Here is a 16,167-nt window from a genome sequence, read left to right on the forward strand (position 1 = left end):
GCTCCCTATTCATGCTCATCAATTCTGGACTTCTTAACCAGGTGGAGCTGAAAAGCACACTACAGGATTTTCAATCATTTTCTCCTTTCAGCTCCTGGTCAATGGGACCATTTTTGCTAGAATGTCTCCAGGTCAGAAATCCAGCCTGGTGGAGGAGTTTCAAAAGTTGGAGTAAGTTCTTTATGAACATTCAAAGATTGAAAGTGCTGGATTAATTCGCAGGCAGGAGGGGAGTCAAATGAGAATCAGCTCCTGTCCAACATCTTGAAATTAGAACTGGGAACTGCGTGCCTGATGTGAAATCTCAAATCTGAGTTTCCTACAAAAGTATAGCTTGGGAAATATTTCCCCTAGGCCATGGAGGGGGTCTGCGATATCCTTATAGTCCCAGCTAGCAGGCCGGGCAGCCCAAAACGTAACATGCCCAGCACTCAGGCTTTCCTGTGGGCTCACCAATCTCACATTTGTCCTGCTGCTTCACTGGCAAGAAAAAGAGGAGCTTGTCTACACACAAGATTTAGGGAATTCTCCCAGTGTTGCAGCTTTGCTGATGCTGGTGGCATTTTTACCACTCTCTCATCAAGACCTATTATGGGGTTAGAGAACACACTGGAACAAGCAGCTAGGCTCAGTCTGCACTGGCACTAGAGGAACTGGGAGAATTTCGGAATAAACAGCTGAGGTGAGTCCAGTTCACGAGCACACAAAATCCAGAGTCCTGGGCATGATGTATTTCAGTCACCCAGCCTGCCAGCTGGGACTTTACCAATGAACTATAAAGAATAACTTACACTAATGTAGCCCCTGTCCTGACCCCAGTTATGGGGAGGGGGCGAGTCAAGGATAGGGCCTAGAGGACATGGTCTGAGTTCAGGTTACACGGTCAAGCCCAGAAGCATCAGTCCATACCGGTGGCACGGTGTAGCATCAGGTCAGCGTGAAGCTCGAGGAGCCGCACTGCATTAGCCAAGGGAGCCAGCCAAAGTGGGATTAGGAGAAGCAAGGAAGGGTGAGATGGCAGGAGTGGAGCAGGGGACCAGGAGCTAGGCCAGGTATCAGGAGTGCACCACAGGCTCTGTTTGCAGCAGCAAGTCAGGGCTCTGCCTAGTTGCCCAGGCAGCCTGCAGCTATTTTCCCTAGGCCTTAAATAGTGAGCCTGGGCCAATTAGGGAAGGTGGAAGGCTCCACCAGCCAGGATGTCTGTGATGCTAGAACCCATAGGGATCACCAGCTGCTATTCGCCATGTCCCCAGACTGTCAGATGGGGGTGCCAGGAGCCAGCAGACCTGGGTTACAGACCTGCAAATCCTCGCAGCCCTTTCCATCTAAAGCATCAAATGCTTTGCAGACTAACGCCCACCCCCACTAGCTCCCTTCGCCCCGTGCTGAAATGCTGTTTGGTTTGGTTTACAGTTACTTCGTGGGCATGTGCGGAGATGGAGCCAATGACTGTGGGGTGAGTGGAAACTCAACTTAAACATTGTTTGAAAAGCGCATTTCAGTGCCAGGGAAATATCCCAGGTTTAGTAGCCCTGGAAAGGCAAGTTCTCCATAGAGCAGCTGCATCAAGGACAGCTGACTTAGGCCATGATCCTGCAGTGAGTTCCTCCCAGGGACAAAAGCCATCCACAGGTGGAGATTGTTGCAGAATTAGGGCCTTCAGGACCAATCCATCTCCCCTAAAAGCCAATGGAAAGACTCTCATGGCCATGAGCGGGGTTTTTAAATGATTGGGAACAGAAGATCGGGGATGAGGAACATTGTCCGGTGGGGACAGTCCAGTCTTTGTAACACACCCTTTAACAGTGCAGTTTAAGAGGCTGCTGTTCAGTGTAGGTAGCAGATAACGAAGAGCTCTTATCTTCTGCCTATACAGGCCCTGGGTTGGACTATTCCCTGCCTCAGTCCATATAGAGCCCTGTGCCAGTGGGAGCAGCTGCCCCCAAGAGCGATCCACCCCCCAGCAGAGAGTAGCAGTTTACACTGACACCTTGCCAGGGGGAAGTGGCACTGGAACATTTTTAATAGTGGGGATGCTGAAAGCCAGCCCCCTTACCCCTATCCACTCCCCCCATCCCAGAGTGAGGCTGGGCCTCCGGGCACGTGGGGCCGGTAGCCGAAACCCGGGGTGTGCCGGGTGGCAACTAAGACCTCAGTCAAGTGGGGCCAGCAGCACCCCCCGCGTCCCTAATTCCCACGCCTGTGCCCTGGGGTCTGCCAGGGAAGGTAGCTGGAAGATACAGCTGACATGCCATAGGAGGGGACTAAGGAGATGCATTAGAGCATCTCCCAGAGGGACTGGCCATGCCCCATCGGCAGCCTGTATTGTGCACTTCTGGGGTGGCACTGTCTGGCTCCTGGTGGCCCCGTGGAGTACACGGATGGTGTTGATTGGTGGGCTGGCTGGCCAGTCAGTGTGCATTGCCAGCAGGAGGGTATTGACCAGGGCTGTGCATTTCAGGCTTTGAAAATGGCCCACGCTGGGATATCGTTGTCAGAGCAGGAGGCGTCGGTGGCTTCACATTTCACGTCTCGAACCCCCAGCATAGAGTGTGTGCCCGAGCTGATCAGGTGAGCGCAGGCTCTTAGCGCATTGCTAGAGCAGAGAAATTGGTTCCTATCCCACGTTACAGCTGGGCTTTCCCATCATTGCAGAACATACAGTAAACTCCAGGGCGCTGAGGATGCGCTTTGCACTTCTCCTGTCTAAGAGAACAGCTTTCAATACAAGGACTATTCATTTCTTCACAGCTGCAAAGGGGGAGGCCTGCCACACTTGTGGCTCGTGTGGCTAAGAAGGGTTTCAGTGCCAGGGAAATAGGAAGAAGAAAGAGCTATAGAAAGAGACACACGTCCGTTGTGCGAAATCTGGGCACTGCTATAGTGTCCTCCATCACCGGGCCCTGCTGGACTGTGAAACAGCTAATAAAATAACACCTTGCGGTACCATCCCCTGAGGATCTCAAAACTCATAATGAACCCTTTCAATGCCCCATGAGGTAGGGAAATAATATTATTCCCATTTTACTGATTGGCAAACCAGGGTACGGAAGTTATGGACTAGATCCTGCTCCTGTTGAAGCAAAGGAAAGCAGGACTGGACCCTAAATTAGTTGCCCAAGGCTACACATGTCATGTGACAATGGTCAAGAATCACAGAACCAGTCACTTTCTTCCAACACTGAACAAGGAACTTTATCTGAATAAGAAAAACAGTGTTATCCTTAGCACTTCTCTCTCTACTGTTTTATTGTAGAGCTTCTGCCTAGAGCTGCTCCCAATAACCCACCTACCACAGCTTAAAGAGACAAGATTTGTATCTACACAACATAGTGAGCTAGTAGGAAAGTTGGGAATAGAACCCAGGAGACCTGACTGCTAGGGTACTGCTCTAACGAATAGACTTGCTGCCTCCCAGAACACTCCTCTGCTTTGTTTGCCTTGAACTCCATGAGCTACAGGGTTTCATTGTAGGAAGGTCAGGGCCCTGATTTCACATAGCTGAGACAGCCATGTTCCTCCTGTGATTTGAAAAGCTCAGGGAAGAGCCCCCTGGCATATTGTTGCCTTACTGAGAACTCTCAACCCCCCCAGCACACTTCACATTTTCAATGCACTTTATAAACATTAGCTAGCCAGTGTGTGGGGCGAACGGCATCAGGACTACTCCTATGAGTCAGGGTTAGCAGGGTCACTTCCAACTGCTGCATAGCAGCATTTCAGCAAAGGAATTCATTGCTACAAAATTCAGATTCAAAAGTACAGGCCCAGATGATAATTCGTCGGGGATTCATCCTCCCATAACTCATGCACCACTTTTCGACCCGACTTTCAAAAGACTGGGGAAAGCTGCACCCCACCCTCCCCCGTCCGCTAATCATTATAATCTTTTCTCTTCCATACACAGGCAAGGTCGCGCTGCTCTCGTCACTTCATTCTGCATGTTTAAGTACATGGCACTGTACAGCACCATCCAGTATCTTGGTGTTCTCCTGCTTTACTGGGTATGGTTCTGGGACCAGGAGTTTGTCAGTTAGAACTGAGGCAGGCCACTGCTCCCGTAGAGGGGGAGGAGGGTCTAATGGCTAAGACACAGCCAGGAGAGCTGGTTTCTTCTCCCAGCTGAGCCACAGACTCCTTGTGTGACCTATGGCAAGTTGCTGAACTGCTCTGTGCCTCAGTCTTCCCATCTGTAAAATGGAGCGACTTTTGCCATTGACTTCAGGGGGAGAAGGGCCAGGCCCAAAGCAGGGCCAGACAAATGCACACACAGAAGGCAAGGTGCAGCATGCTATCTCAGGCAAAGGCATGTGCACAAGTGATGGAGGATGAGAAGAGAGGCTAAGGGATTGCTTGCAAAGGGGGGGCTGCAGGAGAGGAGAGAGGTTCTTTGGCAGACGAGCACAGGGAAACTTTTCAGCTGTTAAAAAGTGCTTTAGCTAAAAATGCCAGAGCACTCTGAATTGCCTTTGGATGGAGCCTTCCCATTTAGTGAGGAAGGATTTGCATTCAGAAATCATCTGGCATCAAGAAAAGAACATGCCCCTTCAGATCAGTCTCTCTTCATATTTTTGAATGAGCTGGAAGGATCATTAGCCTGCACAATGACCAGGCACAAAATGATTGTGTTTAGTGCAAGCTCTGTGGCAGTGCCTCTGTTGGAAGGATTGTCAGTCATGGTACACATCGTCTGGCTGAATAGCATTCCCAAGGCTTTCAGAACAAACTGCAGAGTATTAGCCGCATGGAAACACTGAGGTTTATAAACACTGGGGTTTATGAAGATGAAACAAACAACCCTACAGCAAATGTCTGATTTGTGTTTTCTTTTTGTTTCTCCTTTCAGCAACTAAACTCCTTTGGGAATTACCAATTTTTATTCCAAGATCTGGCTATTACCACTGTAATTGGTATAACAAGTAAGCTCCATAATCACCTTTTGTCTAGATGTGAGAATAGATCGCAGCTAATTTCCTCCTCTCTGGAAGTGTATAATCCTGCACACTGAAAAAGAATAAGAAAGTTACCCTGCAGCGAGTACAGTGTATTTAAATCAGCAGAGAGGGCTTACTGCACAATAAGAGAAAAGGGTTGTGAGCAGATGGGAAATCCTTGGTGCTGGGCTGATAGGCAGCCAGGTCCGGACTGAGTCTGAGTAACTGGGAGAATTTCTTATGGGCGAGAGACAACAGTGACTTGTGCAGAGAAACTTGAGATGGAAAGGAAGCTCAGGGCAGAGACATGCAGTAAGGACGTGCTAGATGTCAGAAGCAGTGGAGGAGAAAGCTGGGCACTGCTGGTGGAAGGTGGGAACCAGTACTAGAGAAGAGAGACGGGAAAAGAGAAAGACAAGTTTGAGACAGACAAGAGTAAATCGCTGGGGAGCTCTAAGCACACGGAGAGTAAAGAGAGGGGTGCTACGCCTGCAGTGCTTTCTGTGTGCGTGTGAAGGCAGACAGCAGCGCTCTGCACATGGTGGGGTTCAGAGAGCTGGGGAAAGACCTCGATTACATCAGCCTTAAAAGTGCCAGCCATGACTCTTGGTGCCTGATAAGAGCTCCCATGCTATGAACCCGCTGCTTGGCACCGTTGCATCAGGATATTCCACTGAGCTGTACCCCTTCCTGATGCTAGGGTAAATCAGGAGTAACCCCCCTGAAGCGTGCACATGAGGGGAACAGCAGGCTTGGGGGGGTTCCAAATAACTTCACAGAGGTCAGATGCTGTTAATTAACCCTAAATGGCTGATAATATAGTGTCAAGCTGCTGGTATCTTGGATGTACTAGTAAAAAAACCACCCCATTCTTCTTTTACAAGTGAGTTTGAACGGTGCCTACCCAAAGCTGGTCCCATACAGGCCTCCGAGCCAGCTGATCTCACCACCCTTGCTGCTGTCCGTGGTCCTGAACATCCTGTTCAGCCTGTGCATGCAGGTTTTTGGCTTTGTGACAGTCCAGAAGCAGCCCTGGTATGCTCAGCAGAACATCTACAGGTAAGCCCCAGGCACGGGACTCCAGGCACAGTGGCGCTGGCGTGCATGTAGCTACTGACAGGCCCCAAAGGAGTGATTACATATAATACAGCTTCTGCTGAACTCACAGCAGGATGGTCGAGCAGGAGAGAGCAGAGCGTGAGCTCCCAGAGCATAGGGACTGCTAGGCCAGGTGGGGCCAGGAGAGGGTGAACACCTGAGGATGTGCGTCACAGTGCTCAGACTCACTCTGCGTGACTCTGCTTTGGCTGCCACATTGAGAAGACTGGTGTAGACAGGCTGGGGTTTTCCTTGAGCGAGTCATTGGCCCTAGTGTTTCGCATCATCCAGGAACTCCAGATCACTTGGGTGCAATTTCTGATAGCAAAAGGAGAGTATCTGGGGCAACAGTTACTGCTGCACAGGTTCCTGTTTGGTTCCATGTACATGTTAATATGCCGCTGGGGTACCATTACAACTGATAGCAAAGACCTGGGAAGGGGAGGTATGGTCTAGTGATTTACGCACAGGCTCTGAGTGTCAGGAGACTGGGGAATCTAGTGCCACCTCTGCCACTGCCTCACTGTTGGGCAGCTCAGTTCCCCTCTCCCTGCCTCAGTTTCCTCATCTGTAAAGCAGGGATAACAAAATGTACCTCCCTCTCAGAGCTGCCAGAGGCCCATTCATTAGTGACTGAGAAGGCTCTGGGAGTCCCAGCTGGAGGCTGCGACAGCCATGCCAACTGTCATTCCTGACCACAGGGCCTCCTGTTTGACAGTGCCTGCTTCAGCGAGAATAAAAGCCATGTGGAGAATTCTTCCTCCGCTGCCACCATCGGCTTCCCCCGGATGGAGAATGCAGGTGTCAGAGAGGGGGTGGACAATGGCTACAAGAGCTATGAAAACACCACAGTGTGGCTCCTCAGCACCATCAACTGCCTCCTGGTAGCACTGGTGTTCTCCAAGGGAAAGCCTTTCCGGCAGCCTGTGTACACGAACTGTGAGTACAGTGCACTGATTCCGTGTGACAGGCAGAGCATGGCCTGGCTCAGAGCCAGAGAAAACCAGCTCACTAGGAAACACCTTGGCAAAAACTTTGTTGGCCAACATTTTCAAAAATAGGGGCTCAACAATTTTTCAAAAGCATCTAACTGACTGAGACGCATGGCTCCAATGGTTCCTGGAGCTGAGCACCTCTCAGAATTTGCCCCGAACTTTGTGGATCTGTGATGCTCAGGGTCTGAGCTGGTGACTGGGGCACATTTCAGTAAGAGGGGAATCTAGAAAAGGGCAGCCTGTTTATCAGCTCCCTTGAACTGGTATGAAACAAACGACAAACAAATAGTATTTGGTGTCTGGTTGGCTGGTGGGGTGGGCAGCCTTTCCACGGCTAACGTGGATCAGACATATGTCAAGAAGAGAAGAACCAGAATTAAAATACCGGCTACCCACCAGCCTTTGCTTTGGGTATCACTAAGCAGGTCTGTGCCCCCTGCAGCACGCTGATCGACCAATGTCTGAGAGGATTAGGATTCAGGGCTTCAGTCTGAGCCCATCCCAAAGGAAAACTAAACCAAAACCAGAACATTTTCAATGGCCCCATCACCCAGTCAAGGGCCAGAGTAGCAATGAGAATCCAGAGCTGACTGCCTGTTAACTCACTGCCTGTCCCCAAAATACACCCCAAAAAGAAAAACTGAAAAGGAAGTCGTCCCTGGCTCTGTCTGGGATTGTGCTCTGATGGCCTCTGGTGCCCACCCAGGGGAAATCACTCCCGAGCCCCCAGCCCACTCCCGAGCTCACAAGGCCCAACCAGAAGTCAGAAATGAAGAAAACCTAGGAAGCTGTCTAGACCTTCGCCTTGCAGCACAGCTCTCCCTTCCTCACATCTGTGAGATTCCACCAGGAAATGCTCAGCGGGTCCAGCCCCAACAGTGCAATGGGAGGTGTTCGTTGAGCTGATAACCCTTTCTCAGGGACCAGTCCTAACATTCCCAGTCATGCAAAACTGTCTTGGAATTTTCCTTGGTTTAGGGTTGAATTAGCCCAGAGTGAGGACTGCGTGTCTGGCTCTTTGTTAGGGGCACTGGCGGGGATAGGCATGAGCATCACATTTCTTTGAGATGGTTAAGAGGTGACCTGATCGTGACTGCAAGTACCTGCATGGAGAGATTTCTGACAGCAGAGGGTTTCTCAGTCCAGCACACAAAAGCGAAGCAGCTGGAAGCTGACGATAGAGCCATTCAGACTAGAAATAAGGGGCACACTTTAACAAGGCGAGTAATTCCCCTCTAGAATACCTTACCTAGGGATGTGATAGATTCTCTGTCACTTGCGGTCTTTATTCAAGATCAGAAGTGATATCCTGGGTCCCATGAAAGTCAATGGCAAAACTTCCATTGACTTCAACAGGGGCAGGATTTCACTCCAGATTTCTTTCTAAGAGACGGAAGCACAAGTTACCAGGCTTGCTCCAGGAATCACTGGTGAGTTTCTCTGGCCTCTGTGATGCAGAAGGTCAGATTAGATCACAATGGTCCCTTCTGGCCTTAAAATCTATACATACAAGGCTTGTCTCAGCCTCGCATGTGTGTCCTTGACTGACCCATGCTGGGGTTTTTTTACTCGGTTTATTTTCCTTTTGCTCCAGACTCTTCACAATGTCATGGAAGTTTTGTGCTGCATGGCCTGGTAAATGGTGGGGGAAGGTGCTCAGGAGTACATGTGAGCAGCTGCGGACACTCAGAACCACATAGTTTCACCTGCCTGCTCTTGTCCCTTAGATATATTTGTACTGGTGCTAGTGGTCCAGCTGGGCATCTGTGTCTTCTTTGTGTTTGCTGACATTGACGGTCTCTACTCACGGCTGGATGTAAGTATCACGTCGGGATGTGTTCTCTGTGCTCTAACCCTGTATTTCATTAGAGAGTCCGGGTGGGGGAGGGAATATCTTTTATTGGACCAGCTTCTGTTGGGGAGAGGGAGACAGGCTTTTGAGCTTGAGAAGAGCTCTTCCTCGGGCCTGGGTGAGGGAAGGTCGAAAACTTGTCCCTCTCACCAACAGAAGTTAGTCCAGTAACAGATATTACAACCCCCACCTTGTCCCTCTAAAATCCTGGGACTGACATGGTTACAACACCACTCCGTACTGTATTTCATTAACAGTCGGCAGTAGGATCACATCTGACAGCCTGCACAGAGTCTCACTGGGTGTTCTAGTAAGTCGGAAGCCCAGTTAAGTTTAAAGTAGGTTTGAGTCAGATGAGAAGGACTGAACAGTTTCTGGGGGTCTGCGGATATGCATTCGGTCACCTCTACACTGCCAGACTGAAACCACCTTGGATTGGGCACCTGATAGCTGGATAGAGACCTATGTGTATTGTTCGGTCCAGTCCCTACTGGAGAGGTCTCTACATCACCAAACCCACCTCACTTGATGCCCTTGCTGGCCGTCTCAGGGAAGAGGCCAAGAATGGACTGGATACACCTGGAGGCGGCTGTTAGTGCACGGGGCGGGGGGCGGTGTGTGGAAGCTTGCAGAGCTGTCGCCCAGGCTGGCCCTGCTCTGCAAGCAGAGAGAGGACTGCATTCCCTGGGGCTGCCAGCAAGCACCTTGCACCAGCACCAAAGTCGTAGTCTAATGGGCAGTCCAGAGTCCACCATGGCCTAGCCTACAGTGCACTGAAGTAGCATTTGTGTTCAGATAGCAACGTAAGGGCCACAGTAACTGGATGAGGAAATAGGGACATGCAGGAAACAGACCTGAGATTTCACTGCTCCTTGCCAACCAGCCATGCTGCAAATGCCTCTCCCTCCATAGCAACTCCCAGCAAGCAGAGCATGTTGTGACTGGACAGAATCAGCCACTAGCTGGCACTTGAAAGCAAGCATTATCCCAGGTAGCTCCATACCCACAAAAGCAGCAAAGAATCCTGTGGCACCTTATAGACTAACAGATGTTTTGGAGCATGAGCTTTCGTGGGTGAATACCCACTTCGTCAGATGCATGTAGTGGAAATTTCCAGTGGCAGGTATATATATGCAAGCAAGCTAGAGATAATGAGGTTAGTTCAATCAGGGAGGATAAGGCCCTGTTCTAGCAGCTGAGGTGTGAAAACCAAGGGAGGAGAAACTGGTTTTGTAGTTGGCAAGCCATTCACAGTCTTTGTTTAATCCTGAGCTGATGGTGTCAAATGGCTTGCCAACTACAAAACCAGTTTCTCCTCCCTTGGTTTTCACACCTCAGCTGCTAGAACAGGGACTTATCCTCCCTGATTGAACTAACCTCATTATCTCCAGCTTGCTTACATATATATACCTGCCCCTGGAAATTTCCACTACATGTATCTGACAAAGTGGGTATTCACCCACGAAAGCTCGTGCTCCAAAATATCTGTTAGTCTATAAGGTGCCACAGGATTCTTTGCTGCTTTTACAGATCCAGACTAACACAGCTACCCCTCTGATACTTGACTCCATACCCACAGTAACATATTCTCACCATCACTGTTATAATGGACTAAAACTGGCTCTGGGAAGAAAGGTCATGACAGCAATGTCGTTTGAATCTGCTTGAAAGAGAGGGATTTAGTTTACATCATAGATCAAGCCACAATCTTTGGTGAGGAAAAATAGAAACACGTGGGAACCCAAAGTCTGGGTGAAAGCACCAATCCCTACTGTGGATCTGGGCTCCAACCCTCAAATGAGTTGAAGCAAAACCAGAGATTCCAAGACACCCAACCTCTGGGAAGTTTGGATCTGGATTCGGAGATGGAATGACCTCTCTCTCATTCTTGCTCTTTTTAAAAAAGAAAGAGAGAAATTAGATTTCCTGTTCCAAAGCTGCAGCTCTATTTTCTCTGCTGAGTCATGAGATTAAAGGCTATTTCAGTTCTTCTTTATCAGGATTTCATCATGCTAGAGACCAAGCTTACCCCTGTCAGCTCAGCAGGTAGTGGCTGATACGTCCAGCCAAACGAGGAGCCCATGCTCTGATGATGTCATGCTGACAGGTGCACACGCATTGCTGACTGGCTTCCATCTCCCTTTCTCCCAGCTCGTGTGCACCCCCATCTTCTGGAGAATCTCCATGGTGATAATGCTGCTTGTCACATTCGCTGTGTCCTTCGTTGTGGAGGTGAGAGCCTGTGTTTAATCGCACCTTTAAGATTGTCCTAATAGCAAAATGGGTCTGAACGCTCCCCACTCCCTGGTCACTTGCAGAATTAATGGCGAATGCTTTGACAACAGGTGAAAAAAAGGACTCGGTTGCATGGTGGAACTGGAGGTGGCATTCGCTGCTATACAGGCTCATAGTGCCTAACGCTGTATCTGCAGATGGGCTCGTTCATAACCAACAGTCTCACTCGGGTAGGGCTGCTAGGAGAAGCCTACAGCATCCTTGTGCTTCAGGGGTACATTTACCACTACAGGGGTCAAGAGGAACTGTGTACACCCTCCAGCTCCTCCGCTATCCTGGCCTATGCACCACAGTGCCCAATTAGCTAATTATATGGACTATATCCCTGGCATCCGGCACTGGGCACGTCAGGCAGCAGATGTGGGGACTAAGGTCTGAGCTGATAGGGGGACTCCTGTGCTGCTAAGAATTTCATTCGTCCCTCCTTGCAGTAGCTTATCTGCAGCGCTCTTTCTGCAGAGGGAGCCCAAGTGGCTCCCAAAATTCCACAGTGTGTACTGGGGGGAAGGATGCTTTCCCCAGGATGCTGGCTCTGTATATTACTCCCATATGGCATGGGTCTCTGCCCCGGCTCGACCAAGTGTGGGAACATCTAGAAAAGCAGCGCTCACTGGGATCCATATGTGCAAATCTGGCAGTGGGCTGCTGCATCCCAGCCTCGGCACCTTTTCTCCGGAGATGAGCTGCCAGCACTGGGACCACTGCTCCCGCTGGATGATGGCCCATCTCTCGGGGCCAGAGAAGGGTTTGGATCTTCTTCCTTATCTTCAGAGTTTTCCACTCAAATGCTGCAGATTAGCAGAAGGAAGGCAACTGTGGCCCCACTTCTCATTGAGAGGTCAGACCTGAATGGTCATATCCACCTGGAGGGCCTCAGCCACAGAGGGCCAGTTCCTCCAGAAGGTGGCTTGTGCCCAGAGGTAGGCATGGGGCAATGTCCTTAAGCAACTAGTGGTTACTGATGAGTAACTTTTCATTTGTCCACAGTGGACACATCCAGCAACAGCTTCATGAGCTGCAGAGACATTGGCTAAGCTGATTGGCGCTGCAAGCCTGGGAGGCGAGAGAAGTGAAGCAGCTCACCCCTGCCCCACCTTCTCCCCGAGCACACTGTGGCTGCTTCACTTCTCCCGCCTCCCAGGCTTCCGGCGCCAGTCAGCTTAGGTGCTGTAAGCCTGGCAGGCGGGAGAAGTGAAGCAGCCATGGTGTGCTCATGTTCGTGTGTGGAGCAGGGGTGAGCTGGGCTGGGGGGTGCCTCAGAGCAGAGGGTGGGGGGTGGGGAGCTGCCGCAATGGGGGTGCCTCAGGGCGGAGGTGGGGAGCTGCCACAAGTGGGGGGGCGCCCCAGGGCAGGGGTGCAGGGGAGGTGGAGGGAGCAGGCTGGAAGTTTCGCTTAGGCGTGAAACATCCTTGCACCGGCCCTGCCAGCAACCCCCCAACTCAGCTACCATGGCAGCTTTTCGTGTGAATGATTCATAGGCTGGCAATCCCTTCTGGTTTACAGCAGCAGAAATTAATTGTGTGCATGCAGAAAGCATGAGATTCCTTCTCTGTAGAGACAATACAGCTCTAGCTTATTTCCATGCTGGACCCTCTTTCCTTTACCCCCACATACTGGCCCCACGGCAATGAAGCAGGTCAGTGAAGCTGGTGGGGAAGGGAGGCGAGTTGCAGCTTGAATTTAGACTGACTTGATACTGAAGAGTTCCCAACACCTTGGAGCCATACAGAGTTTTTAAAGGAAATGCACCTGCCTGTGGGCAGAGAGGATGGTTCAGGGTCTTGATCACGGGAACCTTTACTCTTTAAGTCACTGCTCCAGTTTCATCCCAAGTCAACAGTAGCCCAATGTTGTACCAACAGTGGCTGCTGGGAAGCCCATGTTAGCAGCACTGGTGATCCCCCTCCAGATCCTAGTGGATCAATGGCCCTGCTTGGCACCCATTGCTGGCAGCTACTCCACGGGACCCAGGAGTGAATGAACATGGAGAGATGAACTCCGCTCTTACCCTCCAGTCATTAGGCAGTGTGGAATGAAGCACCATCCAGCCCATTGCCAGAAGCCCTCAGGACCTTGGGCTAAGTAGGATTGCTAGGGTGTAACTAGCAGCAGTGGCGTTAGAGCTGAGGGTTTGAAGCGGGCAGCCCAGGGGTTGTGCGGTGAGGTGTATCAGCAGGACAGGGTGGGAGAGTTGCATTCCCACTCCTTGTACCGAGCCTGTCCTGTGGTTGAAGGGGGACAGCCATGCTCTAGGCTTGTCAGTAGTTGACTCTTGGCCCTTACTTTCGCAGGAGGCCGTCATTGAAAACAGAGCCCTCTGGATGCTGCTCAAAAAGTGCTTCCGGTACCAGTCCAAGAGTCATTACAAGAGGCTGCAAAGGATGCTGGAGCAGGACTCAGCCTGGCCTCCTCTGAATGAAACTGTCTTCTCAGAATCCAGGGGGATACCAGTGGAGGACACCAGGGTAGCTTACAGGAATCCAGTGTTTGAAAGCAATGAGGATATGTTCTGAAGGAAGTGGCAGTGCAGATGCGCAGGGCAAGGCTGCAGCTGGCCATGAAAGGAGTAGGCCGTAAAGATGTATGGCTAGAGCTGGGATTGGCTGAATCCCCACACCTGGCTGAACTTCTGGGCCCACATTCCCCATACCAGGGTCGCTTCGTGACACACCAGAAGCATAACGTGGCCGTAAACCCAGCTCTGGTGGCACAGAGCCAGTACAACGGTTTCCCCCGCAGGCAGCCCAGGTTATGTGGCTCTGCCCCAGTGACCCGTGGCCGCTGGCACTGGGGTAAGTCAGAGGAGTCTGGTCTAGCTGGGAGAGCGCTCGGTGGCTGAAAGGACATCACCTTTGCAGCCCCCTGCCGAGCTGCACTGCATGATCCTCAGCTGCAGCTCAGGCCAGGGCCTTACCTTGGTAATGAGCAGAGCCAACGCTCCTGCCTGCAGTGCCCCTCGGACAAAGCGCGTGCAGAACTCAGCTCTCTGTTGAGGCTGGACACAGACGGACCCGCTGGTTGCCTAGCTCCCAGCCTCTGCTGCCTCGTGTTGTCACACAAGGTGTCCCTAAGTCCTGCCTGCTCTGAGCTCTCCTGGAAGCCTGGGGGTTGGAAATCTGGACCCCAACAGTTCCGGGTGTTTGATTCAGCCCATCACAGTGATAGACTGAAGTGGTAAGCTCAGATCCCAAACCAGGACCCCAATGACCCACCCTGGCTGAGATGCACTCAGGGCAGGAACAAAGTTGGTGAGGCCAAAGAAAGCTTTTCTGGCCTTGGCTCACCCCTGCAGTACATCAGAGCAGCCCCACAGCTGCTCCGGTTTTTGCTTGAGCTGCACATGGCCCACTGGGGGGCTTAGACAGCCAACAGAGCCTGAACCCCCACCGAGAACCACCCAGCCAGGGCTGCAACAGGGACAGTGCAGAGCCATTCTACCAGCTTTTTGCTGCCAGGGAGCCTGCTTACACGGAGAATCTTTAACAGCTTTGAGGGCTTCGGCAGCTCAGCCAGGGGTCATGAGCCTATTACAGGAGTGGGGGATGGGGGGTGAGGTTTTGTGGCCAGCAACATGCAGGAGGGAAGCCTAGATGATTCTGACATTCCCTTCTGGCCTTGACGTCTATGGTTACGTCAGGCCCATCTCTAATAATGCTTGCAAAGGTATTGTTACTCTTGCTGTTATTTTAAATGATGTAGCTGGTGTGAAAGGAGAATGAATTATATAGTAAGAATAGAAAGGATTAAAGAAATGTTGTCTGTACCTTTAAGCAAAATTGTTGGAATGTTGCAACCAGGTGTCAGGAATACAGACATTAACATAGAACAATTGCACCGTTTAAGGGCAATTGGTGAAGCATTAGCCTTAGATCGATAACAGTTAGTAAGGAAATAGGATATGCATGCTGTGCCCCAGGTGAATTTTACTGTTTTACTTTCTTTGTCCCTTTGTCTAATTCCTGCTCTTTTATCTGTATAAATAAGACTGTTTGGGCCTTGCATGGCCACTCACATATTCTGAATGTTATTGGCGGAGTGCTGAGCTAATAAACAGAGTGGTCTGACAAATTGTGAGTCCTGATTCTAACTTTGACAATTTGGAGGTTCCACCGAGATGGCAACCGTCTTCACTGGGGCTGTGTGATTCCTGACCGTTTGTGTAGGATGACCGTGGCAGCCGGCACCTGGGCACTTGGCCCAAGCGGTCCTCCACTAGAACGGAAAGGCACACGACCACAGTGAAGTCTACGCTATCGAATCTGTTGGTTCCCACTCTGTTCTGGTAGGGATCCCGGGATCTGACATCAGGAATCTGGTCAGGTAATTATTTCTGTGTTTTGTCCGGACTGAGGACTGTCCTGTCTCTGTGTCTATCCGTCGTCCCGGTGGAGTGTTTGAGTCTGGGTGCCGTCTCCGTCCGGGGATCGGCCGACCAAGGGGTTCCTGTCCCCGCGGTCTGAGTGAGTGGAATCTGCACAATCGCAGCTGCACCGCACCTTGGGTAAAACCCTTAGTGTGAAACCAAGGGCGATTGAGGCAGTAGCCTGTGGGCTCCTTTTGTGTGTTGCACTGGGCATCGCTCTGACGAACCCGAATTTCCTTCTTGTGTGATTGGTGTGTGAAGTCCTCCTGTATGGGTAACCAGACGTCTAAACCGGGGCAGTTCCCTAAAGGAACTCCGGCTCATTTTATGTATTTTAGGAAGGATCTGGACTTCTGTAAGTTTCTGGAAAAATGGTCTAGGCTAACTCAGGGAGATCCCAAAACTCAGTGGCCACTGTTAGGATCTTGGGATAAGGATCGAGAAGATGCCTTAAAAGACAAACTCAGCCAATCTAAAACTAAATTGGCAAAAGGAGAGGTCGATTGTTTCATGCAATGGTGGGAAGAGGCAAATCGTAGATGGACAGAATCGAAACTCGCTTCTCTCAAAGATTCAAATGATAAGTTGAAAGCTTTATTGGAAACCTCCTCTCCCACCACTAGACCGAGC

The 16,167-nt window shown here is 50.8% G+C and overlaps 1 protein-coding gene across 6 annotated transcripts in view; it reads left to right on the plus strand.

The window, feature by feature from the left end:
* ATP13A4 (ATPase 13A4) overlaps positions 1-14,956 on the plus strand; it is a 75,310-nt gene extending 60,354 nt beyond the window's left edge. For 3 of the 6 annotated variants that reach the window (XM_030576550.1, XM_030576551.1, XM_030576552.1), the window contains exons 21-30: positions 92-171; positions 1,414-1,456; positions 2,462-2,571; positions 3,908-4,004; positions 4,847-4,919; positions 5,819-5,993; positions 6,751-6,971; positions 8,755-8,843; positions 11,031-11,111; positions 13,466-14,956. In XM_030576550.1, coding sequence (XP_030432410.1) covers positions 92-171; positions 1,414-1,456; positions 2,462-2,571; positions 3,908-4,004; positions 4,847-4,919; positions 5,819-5,993; positions 6,751-6,971; positions 8,755-8,843; positions 11,031-11,111; positions 13,466-13,687 — 1,191 coding nt within the window. In that variant the 3' untranslated portion in view covers positions 13,688-14,956. Of the gene's footprint in view, positions 1-91; positions 172-1,413; positions 1,457-2,461; positions 2,572-3,907; positions 4,005-4,846; positions 4,920-5,818; positions 5,994-6,733; positions 6,972-8,621; positions 8,709-8,754; positions 8,844-11,030; positions 11,112-11,197; positions 11,345-13,465 lie in introns of those variants that run through there. The other 3 variants (XR_004002141.1, XR_004002142.1, XR_004002143.1) reach the window with 3 other exon arrangements.
* Positions 14,957-16,167: the final 1,211 nt, after the last annotated feature.

Source organism: Gopherus evgoodei, chromosome 9, assembly GCF_007399415.2.
Source record: "Gopherus evgoodei ecotype Sinaloan lineage chromosome 9, rGopEvg1_v1.p, whole genome shotgun sequence".
Taxonomy (NCBI): Eukaryota; Metazoa; Chordata; order Testudines; family Testudinidae; genus Gopherus; species Gopherus evgoodei.